This window comes from Poecilia mexicana, unplaced genomic scaffold (assembly GCF_051168715.1).
Source record: "Poecilia mexicana isolate PSO_F unplaced genomic scaffold, ASM5116871v1 scaffold_17, whole genome shotgun sequence".
Lineage (NCBI taxonomy): Eukaryota > Metazoa > Chordata > Actinopteri > Cyprinodontiformes > Poeciliidae > Poecilia > Poecilia mexicana.
The window spans coordinates 15,332,613-15,352,736 of NW_028263386.1; the positions used below are offsets into that span (position 1 = coordinate 15,332,613).

Consider the following 20,124-nt stretch of genomic DNA (forward strand, 5'->3'; position numbering starts at 1 on the left):
AAATGCAGGGCAATTCTTAAAAAAAATGTCTTTCGCTGTGTTATTCCTTCTTTGTAGTTATGCTTTTCTTTGTGTAGTTGTCACAAAACCGGGCGTTCTTCTTTTTGTGTGAATTATATTAAAAAGGGGCAGGATATTTTAGAGATTTCTGCAAACTGGACAAATGATGTTCACACACATATCTGGACATGCAAAGAAATCAAAAATATTCGGGAGCAGAAGACAAGAGGTTGTGACTCAAGAAAAAAACTAATCCAGCAAGTTTTTTTTTGTTGTTTTTTTTTGCCAGTGCTAAAATGTAAAAATCCTTCTCATAATTGTAAAAAAAAAAAAAAAAAGGGAATTAACCACAAAAACTTGCAGATGTGCTAGGTTACGTTTTCCTTATTGGTGCACAGCAGTGCACGAGTAACGTGTTATTAACTGCCCTACCAGCTTCTTAATCATGAAAGTGGAATTTGTGAAGCAGATCCAACCATTTTTTTTCCACAGTTGGTACACGGATAATACTCATGAATATTATGTTGTATTATCGTGGTTTGAAGGAGAGTCGGGAAATGAGCTGTGGGTGCGATGTTCTTTGCTCATCCCCCCTTGTTCTCCCCTCTTTTTTTTTTTTCCAGCTGCTCTAATTTGACACCTTGAGCACAAGGGGGGTTAACTAGGTAGGGGAGTCCAAAGACAAAGCAGAATTCATTAAGAATAGCAACTCCTGTCTTGCCTCAACCTCCCTCTATACTTGCTAATGACATCAGAGGTGAGCAGAAGAGCCAGGAAGGAGAGCAAGACTGGGGCGGGGGGAAGAGGAGGAGAGAAAGAGCGGAGGGGGATTAGCAATGTTCACAAAAAATGTATTTTCAGTGGAGGTGAGTTTATAGCTCAGCTCGCACAGAAAAACGCTTTGACTCAACAATCTCGGGAAGGCCTTGTTTGCCTCCCAGTGTATTTCTGCATCCTTTTAAGATTCACAGAGAGGTTTCAAAAATTGCTGTTTTGCTCCTGACAGTCCTAATGCACTATGATGGCACACCAACAACCGACTTCAGACCTTTGAGAAAACCCATTTATGCCACACTTTGTAGGTTGGGTGGAATGCAATCAGACCTTTTCAACATTGTGATTACCACGTACCGGCGCGGTAATCTGTGGCTGAGGAATTGGCCGGCTAATGGCAGTTTCGCATCAACCATCTATAGGGACCTTGCAGACAGGTAAAGTGGTAGTTGCAGGATATTGAAATGGCCAGTGCCAGCTGGGATGAAAGGCCTTTAAAAAAAAAAAAAGTATTAGGAACTTATTTTTTTCTCAAAAGGGGGGCAGCAGGGTACTTAAAGATGAGGCAGCTTTATCTTTTCAGCGGCTTAAAACATCAAACGCCTCGCTTTCCCTCGCAGCCACCAAAGCTGCATCTTGATTTTAAATCTGAATGAAGCAGAGCCGCCGAGTATCATAGAATCGTTGAATATTCCTATGACGACATCGATTAAGATTAACCTAATTTTTCCTGACTCCTTGCTTTCTTTTCCGTCATCACAATGTCTCCACCACACTTTGTGGTTTCTATTGTAGTCATGAACTCCTCAACCGAGACTGAGCGAAGACAAAGGCTTTCCAGGAAGTCCAAGACGAAAACTAAACAAACGCAAGAAGATTATTTAGACAGTTGCCGTAATCATAATAATGTAGTTTCTGCCACAAAAGTTTATAAACACTATACATTTTTAAAGTTGGCAAAGTTGAAAACTTTGCTTCTGGATGTAGCTAGTCGTTTCACGCTCAAGTCCAGTAACAACAACAACAAAAAAAAAAAGAAGAAGAAATCCAGTTGAGACCAGAACAAGAGCAAGACTTTGAAAATGTCAGGACCGGCTACAAGCAGCAGGACATACATCAAGTGTAGTGAGGGCAGCGAAAGTCTATCTAATCAGCCAGAAAAAATGATTGCTAAGCAGAATTTGCATGTATGATACTGAATACTAAACACATAATATAGGATTCAAGCAAGTCTTTCTGTTAGCCATATTGCACTCATTGATAAACCAATTTGATATATTGTGCGGCTTCAAAATTAAATTTTGTAAGAAAAAAAAAAAAAAAAGAAAAATCAAGCTGAATTCCAAAAAGAAACCCTTCAAATGCTCGTTTCCATTTATCTAACGGAGACCTTTTTTAAGAGCAACTCTGGCAAACCATCTGACTCATAAATCCAATTCAAGCCTATTACTGGAGAACTTTTAAAGCTATCCTTCATTAATGTTAATGGGGTTTTTTAGTGGAGGCCAGTGGTAGTTAGGGCTACATGGCTGCTTTCCCAAGCTTGTTTAACAGGCACCAGACAGAGATGGATGCTTCTCGCAGTCCGATAGGCTCTCCGAGCCATCTATCACCCGGAGGACCCACCCACAGAGCTGGCGTTCCATAACAAAAGGGCAGGCAGGAAAGCTCCTGACTGACAGCTCTATGTGTGGCGGCTGATCAGACAGCAGACAGGGGATGTGGTAACCCTTTCCTGGCCTCGTCTCTCTGTAAAATGAGTTGTGAAGAACAGAGCAAAAATAACGAGCGAGCAAGGGGAATCAATCAATATACAGACACGTGAGATAAATGAGAGACTCAAACAGATGCACACACACAAAAAAAGAAGCTTCCTTAATGCTACTGCTGAGTAGGTACAAAACTAATCAGGCAAATGAAGCTGCCCGAGCAACATAAACTCTGAACGGAGCGCTGTGTTAAGGCATAAACAGTTATTATCACAAAGATTATTACCCTTACACCTCCAGACTTGCTAATTAGCACAATAAACAGCCATGCTCTAAAATGTATGGGGGAGAGCATGCAATAAAACCGGCTGCAACATGTAGATGCCTGTGCTGCACACTGAGAGACACAAATAAGAGGCTGCAGCCTCTAAACTCCAGCTAAAACACATTAAAAATAATAACATAAGCACATAAACTGCTTTGCTTCTGTTACAGCTGTAATCTTTTTACGAGAGGGCACAGTTTCTCTCAGGACAAGTATAAATATATACGTATGTATTTTTTATTTTTTTTTTCACTTGAAATGTAGACAAAACAGACAGGGGAGGGGGAGGGAAGGAAGCAGGGTTCAGAAAAGACACACTAAATTTGGACAGTAAGTAGTATCACCCCGTCGGCGCGGTACACCGCACATTCGCAACGCCCCATTTAACCGCACACGGCGCTTCCCTCTATTGCCTTCATTTGCATACTTCAGCGGGGCCCTGACGGATGAAGACGGATGGGGCGAAATCAGCCTCACTGAAACAACTGTTTTATCAAGGTTAAACTATCCAAGAAGCTCTTAACCCCCGCGCCTTTATCGCACTACAGTTCTCCCAATATCAATCTATCAATATGATCTTATCGGAAGGCGGGGCGGCTGAAGATGCTCTCCGTAAACTCAAGTAATAGGAACATAAAGGAGTTTTATGTCTTTCGGGGCAGAGGACTGCTAAACACGGCGCTGAAGGACATGTACAATAAAACAGGCGGCACGGTGATGCCGGCGAGCCGAATAAAAAAACATAATGGAAGAGGAGGACGAGTTTGCCTTTAGGGGTGAAAGACATGCGTGCGGCAGAGAGGTTGCTGGTTCAAATCTTGGGAAGAAATCAGAATATGTTACACGTAGCAATCTGAATTCTCAACAAAAAGTCTTAACAGAAACCTTCGATGTCTTTAAAAGTAACCAAGATGTCTTGAAATACTTGCATTTGTGCCGTCTGGATCAAGCATAACGCAAAATGACAGATCCTGTCCTATCAGTTTAAACTATCACACGTGCCTTCCTATTTCGGGAGTGATAGTATGTAGCGGTTTTCTAGGCGGTCTATTTGTGTTCAGCAGACGACCACATGGTGCGTGTTTGTATTTATGTGTGCAGGGACGCACACACGAAGTGGTTCCAAGGGGATTCACATAAGCACTTCACAAAAAAGCATAACATCAGAGGTAGAAATGTCAGCAGTTAATCAAATAAACGGTGGGAGGATTTCCACATCGTACTTAATTTAGAAATAAGATATTTTTAGAGCTGTTCTGTTTTTGTTAATAAGAAGTCAAGTCAAATCTTATTACCTGTAAGAGTCTCTTATGAAACTCAAATCCCGACTCCTGTTTTTTGGGGGGGTTTTGGCTCTAATTACATGTCGAGAATCACGTAGTTAAATTTAAAGAATCGCAGCTGTTCTTTAATCAGCTTTCGATATAAAACAATCTGTTTCTTATCTGTCTGGATGATGTCACCTATTCTGCACCCTCTACTCCCCATTTTGTCGTAGGAAGGGCGAAATATGAGAACGTTTTCAAGAGTTTGTCTGAAACTGCAAACAAAAAAAGGAGATACATTTAGCTATTTCTATGGTTTAAAGTATTAAAGAAAATAATAAATATTTATTATTTTGCTAATACATTTAGCAAAATAAATTTTGCTAAATTTATTTGTCAAAGAATTACAATTCATAGTTGTTGATGTGTCAGAAACATCAATTTTAATTGTTTAAACAGGCTTAGGGAGCAGGAGAAAAATATTTTCTGTCATTTTTATCTGCACACTGTAAAGAAAAGCATCTCTGATTTACAGTAAAATACTGGCAGCTGTGACTGTAGGGAATTTAACCGTATAAATACGGTAAAAATTTATGTGGGTACATATATCCATTTAAATGCGGTAAAATTCTGGCAACCACAGCTGTCGGTATATTACCGTAAATTAGAGACTTTTTTTTTGTTTGCAGTGCACAAGACAAACTTGAACAGAATAAACATTTTACAAGTCTAATTTTAAACAACGGAAATCATAAAAGACCTCATACAAGTTTAGCAAAATTCTCTCCATGAAAACATTGTCAGCTGATGAAAGATTTGAGTTGATGAAGACCGAATCTGTTTGCAAGCAAATAAAGTAATATGCCTTTCAGATGTCAACAATTTTTTTTTCCAATGGGAACTCTACATACAAACACATCTAAACAAATTTAATTTTCTTTTAGAATCAACAAAGTGTTTTTGAATTAAACTGAAATATAAATGTATACAGATGTAAATGCCACATAGGTTTTCTAAACATGAGTTTTCCTCCGTGCGTGGACGTAAAGGGCGGCTGTGGCTGACGACCGAATCGCTCTCAGCCATGGCTGCGTTTCGTCAGGAGGTTCCACGTGTTGATGCTATAGTTGCGCTGTGTCTTCTGCCGTGTTATTCACCGCATGCTGCAGCAAAAGCAAGGTTTTGGAGAAGCACTTTCTTCTAGAGCAATCAACAAGGTGTGTGCAATGTGGGGGGAAAAAGTGAAAAGCGCAGGACTCACCAAGCAAATACGTTGTCAAATTTAGCTTAACTATGAGGAACAACAATGTTATGGCACTTTTCCTAAAAATTTCAAGCACAGGCAGGAAATACTGTGTATGAACCGATTTATTTTTACAGCCCTGCAGACAGCGGCGCCAGTTCAGTCAGCACATTTAAAGCCAGTTGTGTACAGGGTGCCAGTGCTGGCAGAATTGGTGGGCCAGTTGTTTCCACATAGAAATCGTCAGGATGCAAAACTATCTGTTCAACCTCGTTAAATTACATGTAATTCTTGTATTTAGAGTTTCCACTGTTGCAGCTTTGTTAGCCTAGTTAAACCTGTGTGGACAGAGCATATTAAAGCTATCCCGCTAAGACTCCATTTGGAAAAAAAAAAAAAAAAGTTTGCTGCTCATGAAATGTGGTGTCTTATTTTACTATATTTTAAACCTCTAGGTCTTTTATATATATTTATGGCATTTTGTGTCCTCACCTTAAATCTGCAGTATGTAACTTATATATATATATATATATATATATATATATATATATATATATATATATATATATATATATATATATATATATATATATATATATATAATTTTTATTTTACATCTTTATTAAACAACCAATCAAAGCTAGGAGGAGAGTCTTAGGACTGTCAGTCAACCTCAATATTTTAATGGCAGAGAAACAACAGAAACAACTTGCCTAGCTGTAGTGGGGCATGTACACAAGTATAAATGACATTGCTAACAATCTCCTCCTGGCTTTGATTGTTTATTAGCACTGGGTGCACTGTCAACGTAGTGATAGTTTTAACAAATAAGTAAAAAAAAAATGGATCTGAACATCTGATACTCAAATACCTAATTTTAAATTATCCTGATCTGAATTGGAGACAAGAACAATTGAATAGCACATCATCCAATACAACATCGAGTGAGCTTTTAGAAAGCAAAATACCTAAATCTACCACGTAAATTTACCAGGCAAATACAGCTCACAGCATAAATTAAAATCTGGCATTTTTCTTTCCATGTTTACTGAATATTTCTGAGGAGTGCAACCAATTAAAATCTTTGGATATAACCTCATGTAATTTGACTACACCAGACTATTCATGGCACATTACAGTTCTTGTAATAGCCAGCTGATACATAATATGACAAATGAGTACACAAACATAAGAGCAAGCCACCTCCCCTCCTAACTTTTGATCTTTGAAGGGTAAAATCCCCGTTAGGAGTGGCTCTGTAATAAATGAACAGAAGTATATAATTTGCTGATTATGCTCAAGTAGAAAAAAGAAAATGACAGCAATTAACATAATTTCAGTGGGAGTTAACTGTCCAGAACTAACATCGCCAAAGGCAAGCTGGCAGACAGCAGGCACAGAGGAAATCCACAGCTTTCACTCTTTGGGTTGGGGATATGGATATATTACAGAAGCGGAAGGAGTTGTTGTGTTATCAATCCTTGTTGGTGTTACCGGGGTGATGGTTTGCATTGCAGGAAAAAACAACAACAAAAAAACCCCCACTTTGGATTCAAAAGCTACACAACGTAAAAACAAGATCATATTCATTAAGCTTTCAGATTGATGGCAATTTAATTACTTTAAGAAGCAACATAATGATATGAAAAAGCTAAACTTTTTTTTTCCCCCAAAAAAAAACGATCAAGCCGTTTTTCGAGGTAATTTCAGGGCTCTTATCAAGCTCGCCAAGAGGGTCTTAGCACTGCAGGCCATCAGACCATACCCTGACCTCTGTTAACATTCATGCTTTTGCCCCACTGTGCTAAATGCTACCTGTGGTGTCGCATCTGCCCTGGGAAGTGATCCAAAGCTGCAGCATCCAGTGTCTCTTAGGAGCCCCACGGAATTAGCAGCAACGATCCCAGGAGACAACCCGCCTGCCAATCCCTGCCCCTTCCAACACAGACTCTGACACAGAAATAGTAAACACCGCACACCAAACTTGAAAATTGCAAGCATGAGACTGTTTGATTCTGCAGCCACAAAATAACTCTTTGTGAGGCTAAATTTATCATCGTTCGGTGCCTCAGTGAGAAGAGTCTTTCTCTACAGTTCACTATCTCCTCACAGTTTTTTGTTTTTTTTTCTTGCCTGTGTTTTTCCTTTCAGTGCAAGTACCGAGGTTACCGAGGCTCATCTCTGGCCCCTTTGTCTCTCACAGCAACTGCAAGGTTTATTAACATAAATTAGAATAGCTCGCCGAGAGAGTACCTTGTCGCTACGCGTTACCCAAGGCAACCTATCCTCCGTTCTCAATCCACCTGAGCTTGTGTATGTGTGTGACTGTGCATGCATCTAAAAAATGTGTGTGTGTGTGAGAGAGAGAGAGAGAGAGAGAGAGAGAGAGAGAGAGAGTGTGTCTGTGTGTGTGTTTGGAGAAGAGGGGGAATGCACTCCCTTGCATCTAAATGTGAAACTCCCTCTGAAATGAGGGAGACATATCCACACCCATCTCTCCCCTGTCCTGATTAAAATAAATGGTGCTATCTGCACTGCATGACTCACTACACCATGGCATTACTATCAGTAATTGAAACATCCAATCACGACTGAGCCATCAGCCTTGCTGCTCTTTCCCATCTGACTCTGTGGCACCTGATTGAACATCCGACTATATGGGATGTAATACACGATATGCAGTGCGGTTTATACAGAGGAAACCTGACGAGAGAGGAAGAAATACCAGGAGGAAGTTTGTGATTCTGTTTTTCAAAATCATTTTTATTTTGCGTGGCATAAGTAACTGTGTGTTCAAAGCATATGTAAATGCGTACATCTCCGTGTACCCCTCAACATCGTGAGCAGATATCCAGTGAGAGTCGGCAGCCTCATTGATTGGTGTTGATTCCATCTGGGCAGCGAGCAGCGACTGACAGAGGATCTAAGCCGCTGCGAAAGGCAACCATTAATCTTGGTCCTGTTTAAGCAGCATGTATTAATTTGTGTCATTTTTACTAAGTCAGCCAGGGAAGAGTGCTCGCCGTCTTATGTTTGACTGTTCATCGAAGCCGGGGAGTGGCGGTGGGGCATGGGGGGGGTCTTTTGTACAACCCCACCGTGCTGCCAACACGCCACTTACATCTTAGTGGCGACGAGCCAGACAGCCCACCTCCATCAAATTACGCAAGCATTCATAAATGCATATGCATTTTTTTTTGTCTGACTCCACAGGTAGCATTTAACACACAATTTTAATTATACATTTTTCAATACATAACCTACATATTAGACTTTTTTTATTATCAAGGTGTACCAAGTTTTTAGAAAAAATATTGTTTCATATTCATCATACTATACCTAAAGTTTTTTTGTTTTTTTTTGTCTGAAATGCCATAAATAGCACATGAGCAATCAGCGTTTTCTTTGGCTAGATGGACCATGCCACGTTGCCCCTCCCCTACCTGTTGCTGTGCACTGGATGATTACACCATTTTCCCCTTGCTTATGAGACAGAGGAATATTTCAAGTTCAAAAATGTTATGAAAACTAACAGACCACCCCTGAACTCTCATGTTAAAGTGATACATTTTAAAACTATAGTTGGGATGCTTTGAGAGGTAGGAATAACAAAAATTAAAAGGTTGTGGTTTGAAAGCTGCTATAATTATACATGATTAGGTTCCTACAGTTTAAAGTCTTTTTAATAAGATGCCAGAGAAATTACAGGAGTTTTTTCCTGCTGTATGGTTCTTTCAGTAATGCTGTAGAGGCCCTCCGCTGCTTCTTGCTGCACTCTACTGTTCAGCTGGCTGAAATTAGGTTACTTTGGTTATCCTTTACTTACCAAACAGTTAAATATTTGTCTATGACATATGCAGTTATTGCATGGAAACCAAAGGAGTGCCACCTATAACTCCAAATGAGAAAACCGTGTTTTAAAACACTTGCAGGCGAGCTGCAAGTAACTTGTCACTTAAGCAGCTGACTGATGTTCTGCCTGAGCAGATAGCTTGACTAATTAACTAGCTGATATGAGATCACAATAATTTTAGTGTAGTTCCATAAAGAGCAGAATGGCAATAAAAACTTTTAATTAAAAACTACAAAAATGTGCAAATATTCTATATTTTAAGACAATATATTGAGAAGGACAAGGGATGAAATTTACCTTTTTTCATTTCTGCATATTTACATTGCTGTAAATTGTGGAAATAGATAACAAAAAATAACAATACGGGAATATTACAGATAACACTGTAACTGTAATAGTCAATATATATGCTACGTTATTTTAAGGCCAGTAGAAATAAAGCTGTAAATTTGTTCAAGGTCATTATAAAATTACAACCTCACACTGACCAACAGCAGAGGTTTCAACTCCAACGACATGAGAATGTATGCTTTGACTGGTCAAACTGTGAGGCGCAATTCCACAAGATTGTGCAAAATCTAATCAAATCCAAACAGCACCAATAACGAAAAAAAACAATAACCGCGGCAATTGAATTGGCAATAATGTCACCGGAGCTGTTGTGTAGACACTAAAAGCTGCTCCAGAGATAAACATCCGATAAAAAAGAAACTCCACTCCAGCCATGGAGCAAATTTCCTCTCTAAAGCGATTTTATTTTCGATAAGTGGGAGGGCATTCTTAGTGTAATGGATCCAAATATGATCAGATGCCAGAAAACTAAGAACAGGGTCGTGCGCAGGATAAGAGCCCAATGGTCAGAGCAATCAACACTGCTGGATCAGATGACCAGACAGACAAATGCAGTCAAAATATAAATATATATATAAAAAATTGGGGCATATTTAAACAGATGCGTTTTGTAACTATTTATTTTATGGATATCAATACTATATTTAAGACCTTTATTTTGAAGGAAGAATAGAAGCAGATCTTTGTCTGACCTGTTGATGAAATGAACATAAGCACGGTGAAAATACTGCGTCTGGTTAAATGTTAGTCTGTAACGAGGGTTAGGACGGCAGCTGTTTTGAATATACTCACATCACATTTAGTCCAAAATCTAAAATATTTAAATTGTCCAAATTTTAACTGTATACAATTAAACTTACAAAGATAATATTATTCTACACAAACTACAGATTCGTTATACAGGTGTATGAAAACTTTCCTCTGCTTCTTAGTAGAGGCAGGCAATTGTATCATTATGAAAAATAACTATAGTGATCAAAACGATGGTTAGAATTGTTATTTTACTGTCTGGACTATTTTTCTAATGTTGATTTAATCAAGAATAAAAGTGATTATGCTTCAAAAGACGACTGAATGCAAATAATGTGGACTGTTTAGCACCCAAGTTACACTAATGAATGCAACTGTTGCCGCGATGCACCCCTTTTTAATAATGGGCACATTGTATTTTTATAGCGGTAATTGTTCACTTGAGGCTTTGACTGCATATAGTGACAGCTTAACAGCCCAACAGACAGATGAATTTTTAAAATACCTTTTATTGTCACTTTTTTATCACCGTCGCAATTAATACTGCAACATATCGTGATAAAAATCTAAGCAACGTCACAGAATCCTGACTTTATTTTTCCTAAAAAATATTGCTAATGTCTCACCTCATCTCATTCTTGTGAACACAATATGCAGTAATAAAACGAAGCCCAGTAATAAGGCATTGTTTAGACATTTTCTAATGTAGCAAAATAAAAATACATAAATAAATAAATAACTAAATAAAAAGAAATGCTCAGGTGTTTGTAAATGAGCGCACAGGTACTCTGTAGTTATACATCGCAACACTGAATATGACCACTCTACAGCCAGATCTGTTATCATGGCTAATTACTACTCCCACCTCAGATATACAGGGCTGTAATTAGCCTCTTAAAACATGATTAACATGTCTCAATTAAGCCAGTCAACATTTGCATAATATATTAGCTGTCCTAATTGCAAGTGAGTTTATGCTGGAGGACAGGAGAGCGGCTGAAATACTTGCAGGTTTTCCTGAAGTGCACGGGTAATAAAGTACGAATATAAAGTGAGACATTAAAAAAAGTACGGCAGATTATTTTTATATCCTGTAGCTTACTTTTAAAGCTACAATCTGCACATCCTCCGTAAAAATATATCACATGGGTATTATCCCTCACTTGGATGAACATTTCTGGTAAGAGGTTCGTATAAGCTCACAAATCAAAGCCTGCTTTTCTCAGATATATATATATATATAAAAACTTCAATCTCATTTTGAAGTTATTTATTTTGAGGTTATTTATGAGAGAGCAGACAAAGTCCTGCACGGTCTTATTTCCGTGGAAACTAAAACATGAAGGGGCTGGGGGTAGTGGGGGATAAACTGCTGCTTCTGCACTTCCAAGCCAGGGACAGATATACAGTCTCCCAGCTAGCACGGGGAAACCAAGGACATAGCCATTAGTTTCAGGACAGCGCCACATTGGAGACTAATGCCTCCATCTGTCACTGGATATGAGAGGAGAGTAACAAAGAGAGGCAACACTAACCCCTGAACTCATCATGGACAGCCGTGTCAATTAAATACTGAAAAACAGCAGCACTGGGAGCCATAGTGACCAGTTTATCCACTGCTGCACAGGAGCTCAACGAGTACCTCCATCATCGTTTAGTGTTGATATTAAAGGAAATGCTGGAAATAGCCATTTGACATTATCGCGATGCGCCTGCAGGTTTACATCAAGCCTATTGAGGGAGTCACCGTATGAAGTGCTTATTTAATAGTCAGACAAGTCATAAATTAGTAAATTCTTGTTTAAATCTAAATTCTGTCATTTCTAAGCAAAGCTTTCTTGTTTTTGCTCTCTCTTTACCCGTTTAAGCCAAACTTTCCACACAACTCTCAGGATTATGTCGAATCATTTAAAAAGGTTCCCAGAAAACGTGACATGGCTGCTGAGGGAAACCTTAAAAAGAAATGTACGATCACATGGTATTTACGAACTCCAACAACCTAGTCAAATATATTAACTATTACAGTAATACAACATTATCAAAAACATGTACCTTTCCGAAATGCAGGATAAAAACCTGCTAAATTTAGAAGCAGCATTCAAGTCCTTATGCTCTTTAGAGTAACACAAATATAACAAGCCTGTTAATTAGTCAGGCTGTCGGCTCAGGCAGCCAGCAGTCAGCTGCTTAACAGAAATGTTACTCGTAGTTTGTCGACTGCAGTTTAATAGTGTGAAACCTTGATAAGTTTTCACACCTGGACAGTTTTTCGCTACTGAAAATATTTCCATAAAACTGGATATCTGAATATGTCTTCATTCTAAGTGAGCTAAATGTGTGGCAGCCTCATTTCATTCAGCTGATAAGCAGTGTGCAGCAGCATGTGGTGGAGGAGGGCTTTAGTCTACTGCATCTCTTCTATCACTTACACACTTTCTTTGAAATTTTGCTAATGAGCACTTTTGTGTTGAAATGCATAAAAAAAAATTACTAAATGAAATCTTCAAACATCTTCTAGACATATATGGTTAATTTTTTTTTTGCAATCTTTTCTGGAAGTGGAAGTTAGAGAAGCTTTTTGTTGTTTGTCAGCAACATAAAGGCATCATCTTTAGCCGAGATTGACAAGCATAAGAAAAAGCACAAATGCTGGGCTTACAAATTAAACTCTATTCCTCACCTTCCACTGAGATATTCTGTCTGTGTTTCCTTATCTTAGACAGAGGTGATGGCATGGTGCAGTGTGTATAATATTTCCAGTTAGAAATTATGATTATTCCGCAATCACAGCCGTTTTTCTTGCATGAAAGCAAAGTTGAACTTTGTCTTTGAGAAAGAGTCTTGCAAGAGCACAGACTGTCCTACAGGAATGCTTAATGACACTACAGATTAAAATGTGTTATTTCCATCCACAAGTATAATACTAAATATGTAATTATGTCATATTACTGTCAAATTAACAAAAAAAATATGGGATCTTTTGCCATGCAGATGTATCATAATTGTTTAAATCTTATCTGTTGCACCCTGGGTCATTAGAACTATTTTGAACATTTAAAGGAGCGACATGGCCAGTTTTTTCTCTTTTTATAATATTGAAACTGTAACTTTTTAAAAACCCTTTTCTCCTCCCTACCTGTAAGCAGCCCATGCCAACGCCACGCTGTTAAATAACAGTTCTTGTCTGCTTCATGCCGAAAAGCGTAATATTTTTCACTTGCCTTCCCATTCCTTTAAGAAGCCTTAAAGAGCTCTGATTGCTGTGAATATCTAAAATGTTTTGCCTAATTAGCATTGCATGCTCTCGGTAGGACTGCTGTTAGCAGGACAGACTGATTCAGCAGGTCTCTAGCTTTGATAAGTTCAAGCGGTGTAATGCATTATCCGTCTGATCACATTAGTCATGCAGGAGCTCTCCATCTGACCCGAGTCTGCATGGATGTAATGTGAGGCCACTGACACAGAGAGGCCTGACGAAATGAAACAGTCCCAGGCCCGCAGATAGAGAGAAACTGGCGGTGGTGGTGGGGAGTGAGCCGGCCTGAAATCTGACACCCAGAAACACCGACTTGGTGTCTGGCTTCTCTTACTTAGTCAACCTGTACGTGCCAGCTTCCCTCGCCGTAATGGTTCCAAGCAAACAAAGACGCTTTCCAGCCCTAGTCACAGGATACGAAGCAGAGCGCAGGAAAACAAACCCGAGTGCTCTTAGTGACTTCGCTTACAATGCCGATAGTTTAAGATTAAAAAAGGCAGAGGGCTCGGGAGGGCGGGAGGAAGAGGTTTCTGTGAAACACGACCTTAGCTGCCAAAAGGCCGTCTCTAAGTGAGGTAACACAAACCTCCGCTGTTGGCTTTCTATAAGCCAGGCGTGTGGACCTGAGCTTGTTTAAGCTTGCTAAATACTCCAACGCAGTGACACTGCAGCGACCCCGGCACAAATCAAAAGGGGAGCGAGGTGGCGCGGGGTCATCAGTTAAGGCTTCCTCTGTCCACTATTGGCATGCACTCCCGCCTTGTTTGTCAGCTGCCTGCCAATGGACACCTCACTGCGGCAGTGACCCATATTGCTGCTGTCAACGCTCACACCGCCGACACAGAGCGAGGAAGAGGCGCACATGGCTCGTACATGCAGCAAATGATCGCTAATGTGGAGAAACTCTTCCTCTCTGGTAAAAAGGTTGAGCCGGCGTGCTCGTCATCGCTTCTCGGAGACACTGACTGCAACAATGTAAAAAGCAAGGAGAAGCTGACTCTTTATAAAGAATATAAAAAAGTCTTGACAAATTACAGGCTGTACTCCACTCGCATACACTGCACTCAGCACATTTGGCTGTAAATGCCATGGTGAAGGTTTGAGTCATTTTCTCTGTCACTGCAGTGAAAGGATTTTCAGTTTCGTCTGCACAAACCCTCCTATAGGCGAAGATGAGCCGCAGCTCAGCTCTTCAATTTCAGACAGGGGGAATTTTTTTTTTTAGGTGTCTCTGGGAGTGTGTGTTTGTGCGTGTGTGGGTGTGTGTGTGTGTGTGTGTGAGTGGGGGTGCTTACGTTATTCATAGATTCTAAATGCTTTTCTTCATAAAGCTGGAGAAGACATCGAGAGATTTGTGATGTTTAGGTTAGGTGAATGTTCGTTGAGTAAAACAGGAAAAAAAAAAAGAGCAAAGCAATAAGACGAAAAAAAATAAAAGCTCTTTTGAAACATGTTCATTTCCAAACTTGGTACTAAACATAGGGGAGGACAATTTGCAGTCTGAGGGGAGCCTCTCTTCTGTCAGAGGCTTGGTTGCCAAGAACGGTGGGAAGAGGGGAGAGGCAAAGGGGGAAAAGCCAGGAAAAGGTCCAAGTCACTTTGTTCTTCTTTTTGGAAACGAACTCTGGTTGAACCCAGGGAGACGCCAGACAGTTTACAAAGAGCCAGGCATTACTCTTTCACTTTTCCGAGCCTTGCAATTTAGGAGCGAGGGCCCCCAGCCTGCACTGTAGCTTCCTCCGCAGGGGCCTGCGCTCTTTGTAAATCTGATGAAAATCTCAAGTGTCTACATGTTTTCCCCTCTTGTTTTTAGAGAAACCTGTGCCAAACCCTGACTCATACAGATGAAATGTCAGCGCAGAGAAGTTCATGTTATATTAATGAAAACAGTATTGCCTCCATGCGGCTCGGTCCCTGTGTTTATTCTCAGCCATCTCGCGCGGCTGCGACGCGACAAGCCGGTCGACAAAGTGACAAGGCTCCCTCTCAATAACCTCGCAGACAGCCTCAAAGTTGTGCTCTCAGATAAGCTTATATTGGATATTTCGTTTTATTTCCTCTCTTGAAAAGCGCCGCTCTGCCCCGTCCCTCCGAGACAACTCGCAGCCTTTCATCACATGAGCTGCTCTCCTTTTTTTTTAATCTACTGTTAAATTAGTGATAATTCACGCATTCCGTTTGGTGGCTTTGACCCTTGTCGCGAACATAAACAGAAAATACCTCTGCGTGAAAGACTGTTCACTTAGCACACAGCATCAAGCCCTACAGAGAGGGGTGAGGAAGGCTAAAATGATAACACTGCTGTCCAACAGCAGCTGGTTTTCTCTGCTTTTTCACATATGTTTTATGATACCTTGTAGGTAAAAACAGGACGTGGTATTTATACAGGCTGAATCCAATTATAAAAAAAAAGTGATGGTGAGACACAAAGATGGTGCTGCTGCAGCCAAAAAGCTTCTCATCTGTGTGCGACCTTACCTGTTTTCTCCTTTATTTCACACAAGACGTTGAACAGAGCAGGTTTCATTCGATGGCAATTGAGTGCGTGTTTCCTAAAAAAAGAAGACAGCACATCAATAACCAGGTCAATACTCAAGCAAACAAACAGGCATCTATTTTTTTTATTTCTAATCTGGTCATTAGAAATAAAACACAAGAGCAGAGTAAAATTATGCACCAATTGATCAGCCAGAGATCGGAATCAGCCAATTTTTCCTTCACTGACTTAAATCTGTGATCAGCAAATCAAATCAAAATCTCACTTTTTAGCTTATTTTTTTTTTTTTTTTTAATTTTTTAAACTGCAGGCATAAGGTAAAATTTACACAGTTATCTAAAGACCAACATTGGTCAATTTTCCCTTCATGGGCTCTAACTGGTGAACAATAATTAAATATATATATATAGGAGCATGGCAAAATATTCACCACCTGGAATCTGCCAATTTTCCCTTCATTGTGTTGGTCTTTTCAGGTCAAGTTTAAATAATATATTGTTTTTAATTGGAACATTTCAACAAGAAGAACAAAAATACTGAAGCAGTGTAAAATATACACAATTAAATCCTCCAGAGATGAGAGGCAACCAATTTCCCTTCACTGGCTCTGATTGATGATTGGCAGGTCAAATTATTACAAGTAAAATCTGGTCAGTTTATTGATGCATTAATCTCTTGTATTTTTTTTTTATTCTATTTTGCATTTATACTACCGTCATTATCAAGGAGGAAGCATTTGATCGTCTTTTATGTTGTATGGTCAGTAGAATTAAAAAATAAAATAAATATAAGCGTCAGACAACTGCGAATTGAGATTGTAGAATCGGCAGGTTACATCTCGACCAAAACAAGAAATCGGCACAGACCAGGAAAAGCTTATTGGTGCATCCAAATAAAACTAATTTTCAAATTAGCTGTGCTAAATATCGAACATGTAGATTTTTATAACGCACCAATAGGGCAAAATCTATCCAGTTACACCTCACCTCTTAAACATTTATTTGCATGTTTTATTTCCTTAATTTCCCGTCTTTATTTTTAGTGCTGGGTGTAAACCACAGAAGAGGATCTGCATCCTGTTATTATGGCACAGGATTACAATGTAAGCTCCTTTGTAACAATTAAGCCAAAAGACTCTGAGAGTAACTGAGCTGCCAAGTCCCCTCATAGATAAAACAGGTCTGGTTTTTCTTAATCCGCAATAATCAGGCGCTAATTAATAAATTATGATAGGAAATGATCACACAAAAGTTGTCAAATTATGAAATCTTCAAGTTTTTAAGGGTTTGTCTGTCGCTTTCGCGCAATCTCGGCACTTCAGTGGGCGTTATTGCTTTCATTTACAGGCAGTTCTGTTACAAGCGAGTATTATCTCCCCCCTTCCTCTGATATTTCCACCTTTTCCCATCAATAACACGAGTGTTTTTAAGTTGCGTCTCACCTTGCCTGCGCTTCGTCTAAGCTTTGGTCTGTGATGGTCATTATTTGCTGTAATATGTCTCCGATGTCCTGCTTTCTTCCGTCTCCGTCCGTCCCCGCCGTGCCATCCTGCATATGCTGCGCCAGGCCGGGGTGTCCGGCCATGCCTACCCCGTGGGAGTGCATCAGCCGCGGCTGCTCGTCCATCCCTGACCACGGTCCCCGCTGCCTCCCCTCCAACTTTCTTTTCTTTTTTTTTTTTTTTCTTGTTTTTAATTTGATGTGAAGAGGAGGGGGAAAGGAAGAGAAAAAAATCCTCGGGAAATTCCTCTGGATTCCTCGCGTCTATCTGAGCCCAGACACTCCTCCTTTTTTCCTTGGTAAGCTTTTCTGGATTTGGGAGGAGGGAGACTGACAAACCCTCTCTCTTCTCTTCTCGGCTCTCTCTCTCTCTCTTTTTCTCTCTCTCCCTCTCTGTCGGTCTCTCTCCCAGCTGGTTTAGGTGAAATCTGATCTGAATCGCTGCATTTGGCTTTGGCCACTCCTGCACCGCTACGTTAGGGACGAAGGAAAAACAGGATTGAACATTAAAGGTTCCTAATCTGATTAAAAGTGGAGCGCGTTGTGCTCCTCCGCTGTAGGCTGCAAATAATCGGGACCTCGATGCGCCAAAAAGGCTCTGAAAGTATCAACTTGCCGGCGAAGGATCTGAGCGCAAAGTGGCCCACCAACTGTTATTGTTTCGCTTATGTCTGGTAACTGACTCATAATCAGAGTATGGGATGAAGAGCCTCCGCCCCCTTCGAGCCACGATTGGAGAGGAAGGAGCGCGCAAGTCCCACCTCGGTCCTCTCCGAAAGCGTCAATCATTCTCCTGGTGGAAGGTGGGACACCGTAATAAACATTAAGAGATGTGACCGGGCCGGGTGGCAATGCGGTGATGGATAGAGAGTGAATATGTTGCCTAATAAATAATTGTGAGTGGCAATGGAGCTCTGACCCAGCAGGGCGGCATGGTGGTGCTTGCAAAAGACACTCTGTCAGCCAGACTATATATTTTCCCGCTGAATATTTACATTCGTGTAATCAGTCAAAGGAATAGTAAATCAACATGGATTTATTGAAACATGCTGTGGTTTGTGAAGAGCATCTCATGAGCCTTGAGTTGTAACAGAGACCCACAACAGGCATCACCCCGTTCAAACACCTTAGGCGTTCACAAACAGGGCTGCTCTTTAAAAAAAAGTGTGTGCTAGGGCAGCAGCCTAGGCACCCAAGATTTTGTGGGTCCTCAAAAAAAAAAAAAAAAAAAAAATACAGGAATGAATCAGTCACAAAATAATTGTTGTATTTTTGTTAGGGTAAGAAATATACTAGGATTAGGTTGTAACAGTATTGGCAAACTTTAAGCCTTCGTGAAGATGATACAGCCGATAAGGCTGATTTTGTATATTGACTGCATACAGTTGAAGAAATTTGGAAGTAGATTGTATTGTATTATCATTGAAGAAAAACAAGACAAGAATCATTATTTATCAAGATAGAGTTAAACGCTTATTAATTTATTAATTATTACTCTTATCTAATCTTAAACTGCTATAATTGGGATGAATTTAATGTAACTGTTGTACTTGAATGATCACCTATTTAGTGATTGTTCACCAAATAGATTAGTGATTACTCATTTAACAATTGGTAGTTTAAAACAGTGAAGTTTGGACTGTATTCAGTAACATATACATCGCCAAAACAACATATAAAATGATGAAATACTTTATTATCATAATATTGCAATGACAATAAAAAGAAATTCATAATGACCATTCCTTCCTATTTTGACAGTTATGGTGCAGTTTTTACAGGAAATGCAGACTGACCCAGGAGACTTTTCCTGGGAGGAACAACACAATCGCCTCTCGCTGCACTTCTTCTGTGCCTCAAATATTGCATCACAGTGGCCTGTCAAACATAGAAACAGGTTACATTTCTGTGTTTTCAGAAGGTGGCAGTAATGGCAAGGTTGCCTGTTTGGGTAAAAGGAATGTCACAGCTCATCCTGAACAGCAGCAGCACAGAACCCTTTCCTCGTTCAGATGTGTGCGAAATAATAAAAAAAAAAAATGGAGTAATCAGGTTTGCTCCATAAAGACCATTTTTAGCAACAGCAAGGACTGAACAAAATAAAAAACTTTCATGTTTGATGTAACAAGGCGAGTGTTTGTATTTCTAGAAATAACAGCTGAAAATACATTGTGTCCTTTGAGATATTCGTGGGTTTACTGGGTTTACAGGAAAAGTCAATTATGAACCCCACTCACCTTTTGGCAATCACAGCCTCTTAATTGGGAGTTTCTGGAAGCTTCTGGCTCTCAAGTCTTGATGTGTTTGCAGTCATTTTAAGAAATGACACAGGCCACCGAGGTGCATTTAGTCAGTGACTGGTAAGTTAATTAACCTCATCTGTCCTCCCACTTTGTTCAATTTGTTTATTTGTTTGAGTCTGTGTCACATTAAGATGATCAAAATAATAATGTAGTATTTTCCACTTCGCCATCATTTACCTTTTGGGAGACTTTTATGAGCCACAAATGCAGCCAATGTTCATGAAGTTGAACGCAATCTCTCGAAAGCCACACAGTGTGATATTCAGCATAATCAGCATGGTCCATGTGCTGAACATAA

General features: G+C 39.8%; 1 protein-coding gene across 5 annotated transcripts in view; it reads right to left on the reverse strand.

Moving 5' to 3' along the window:
* The window catches only part of pbx1a (pre-B-cell leukemia homeobox 1a), a 65,615-nt gene extending 46,728 nt beyond the window's left edge, over nucleotides 1-18,887 (reverse strand). The window contains exons 1-2 of one of the 5 annotated variants that reach the window (XR_015765807.1): nucleotides 17,465-18,857; nucleotides 16,005-16,078 (exon numbers count right to left, since the gene is read on the reverse strand). Coding sequence is in view for 4 of the 5 variants with exons in the window: in XM_015005686.2 (XP_014861172.1) it covers nucleotides 16,005-16,078; nucleotides 17,465-17,649 (259 nt within the window). In the remaining variant the exon portion in view is untranslated. Of the gene's footprint in view, nucleotides 1-16,004; nucleotides 16,079-17,464 lie in introns of all 5 variants that reach the window. The other 4 variants (XM_015005686.2, XM_015005687.2, XM_088014593.1 and 1 more) reach the window with 4 other exon arrangements.
* Between the last annotated feature and the right edge of the window lie 1,237 nt (nucleotides 18,888-20,124).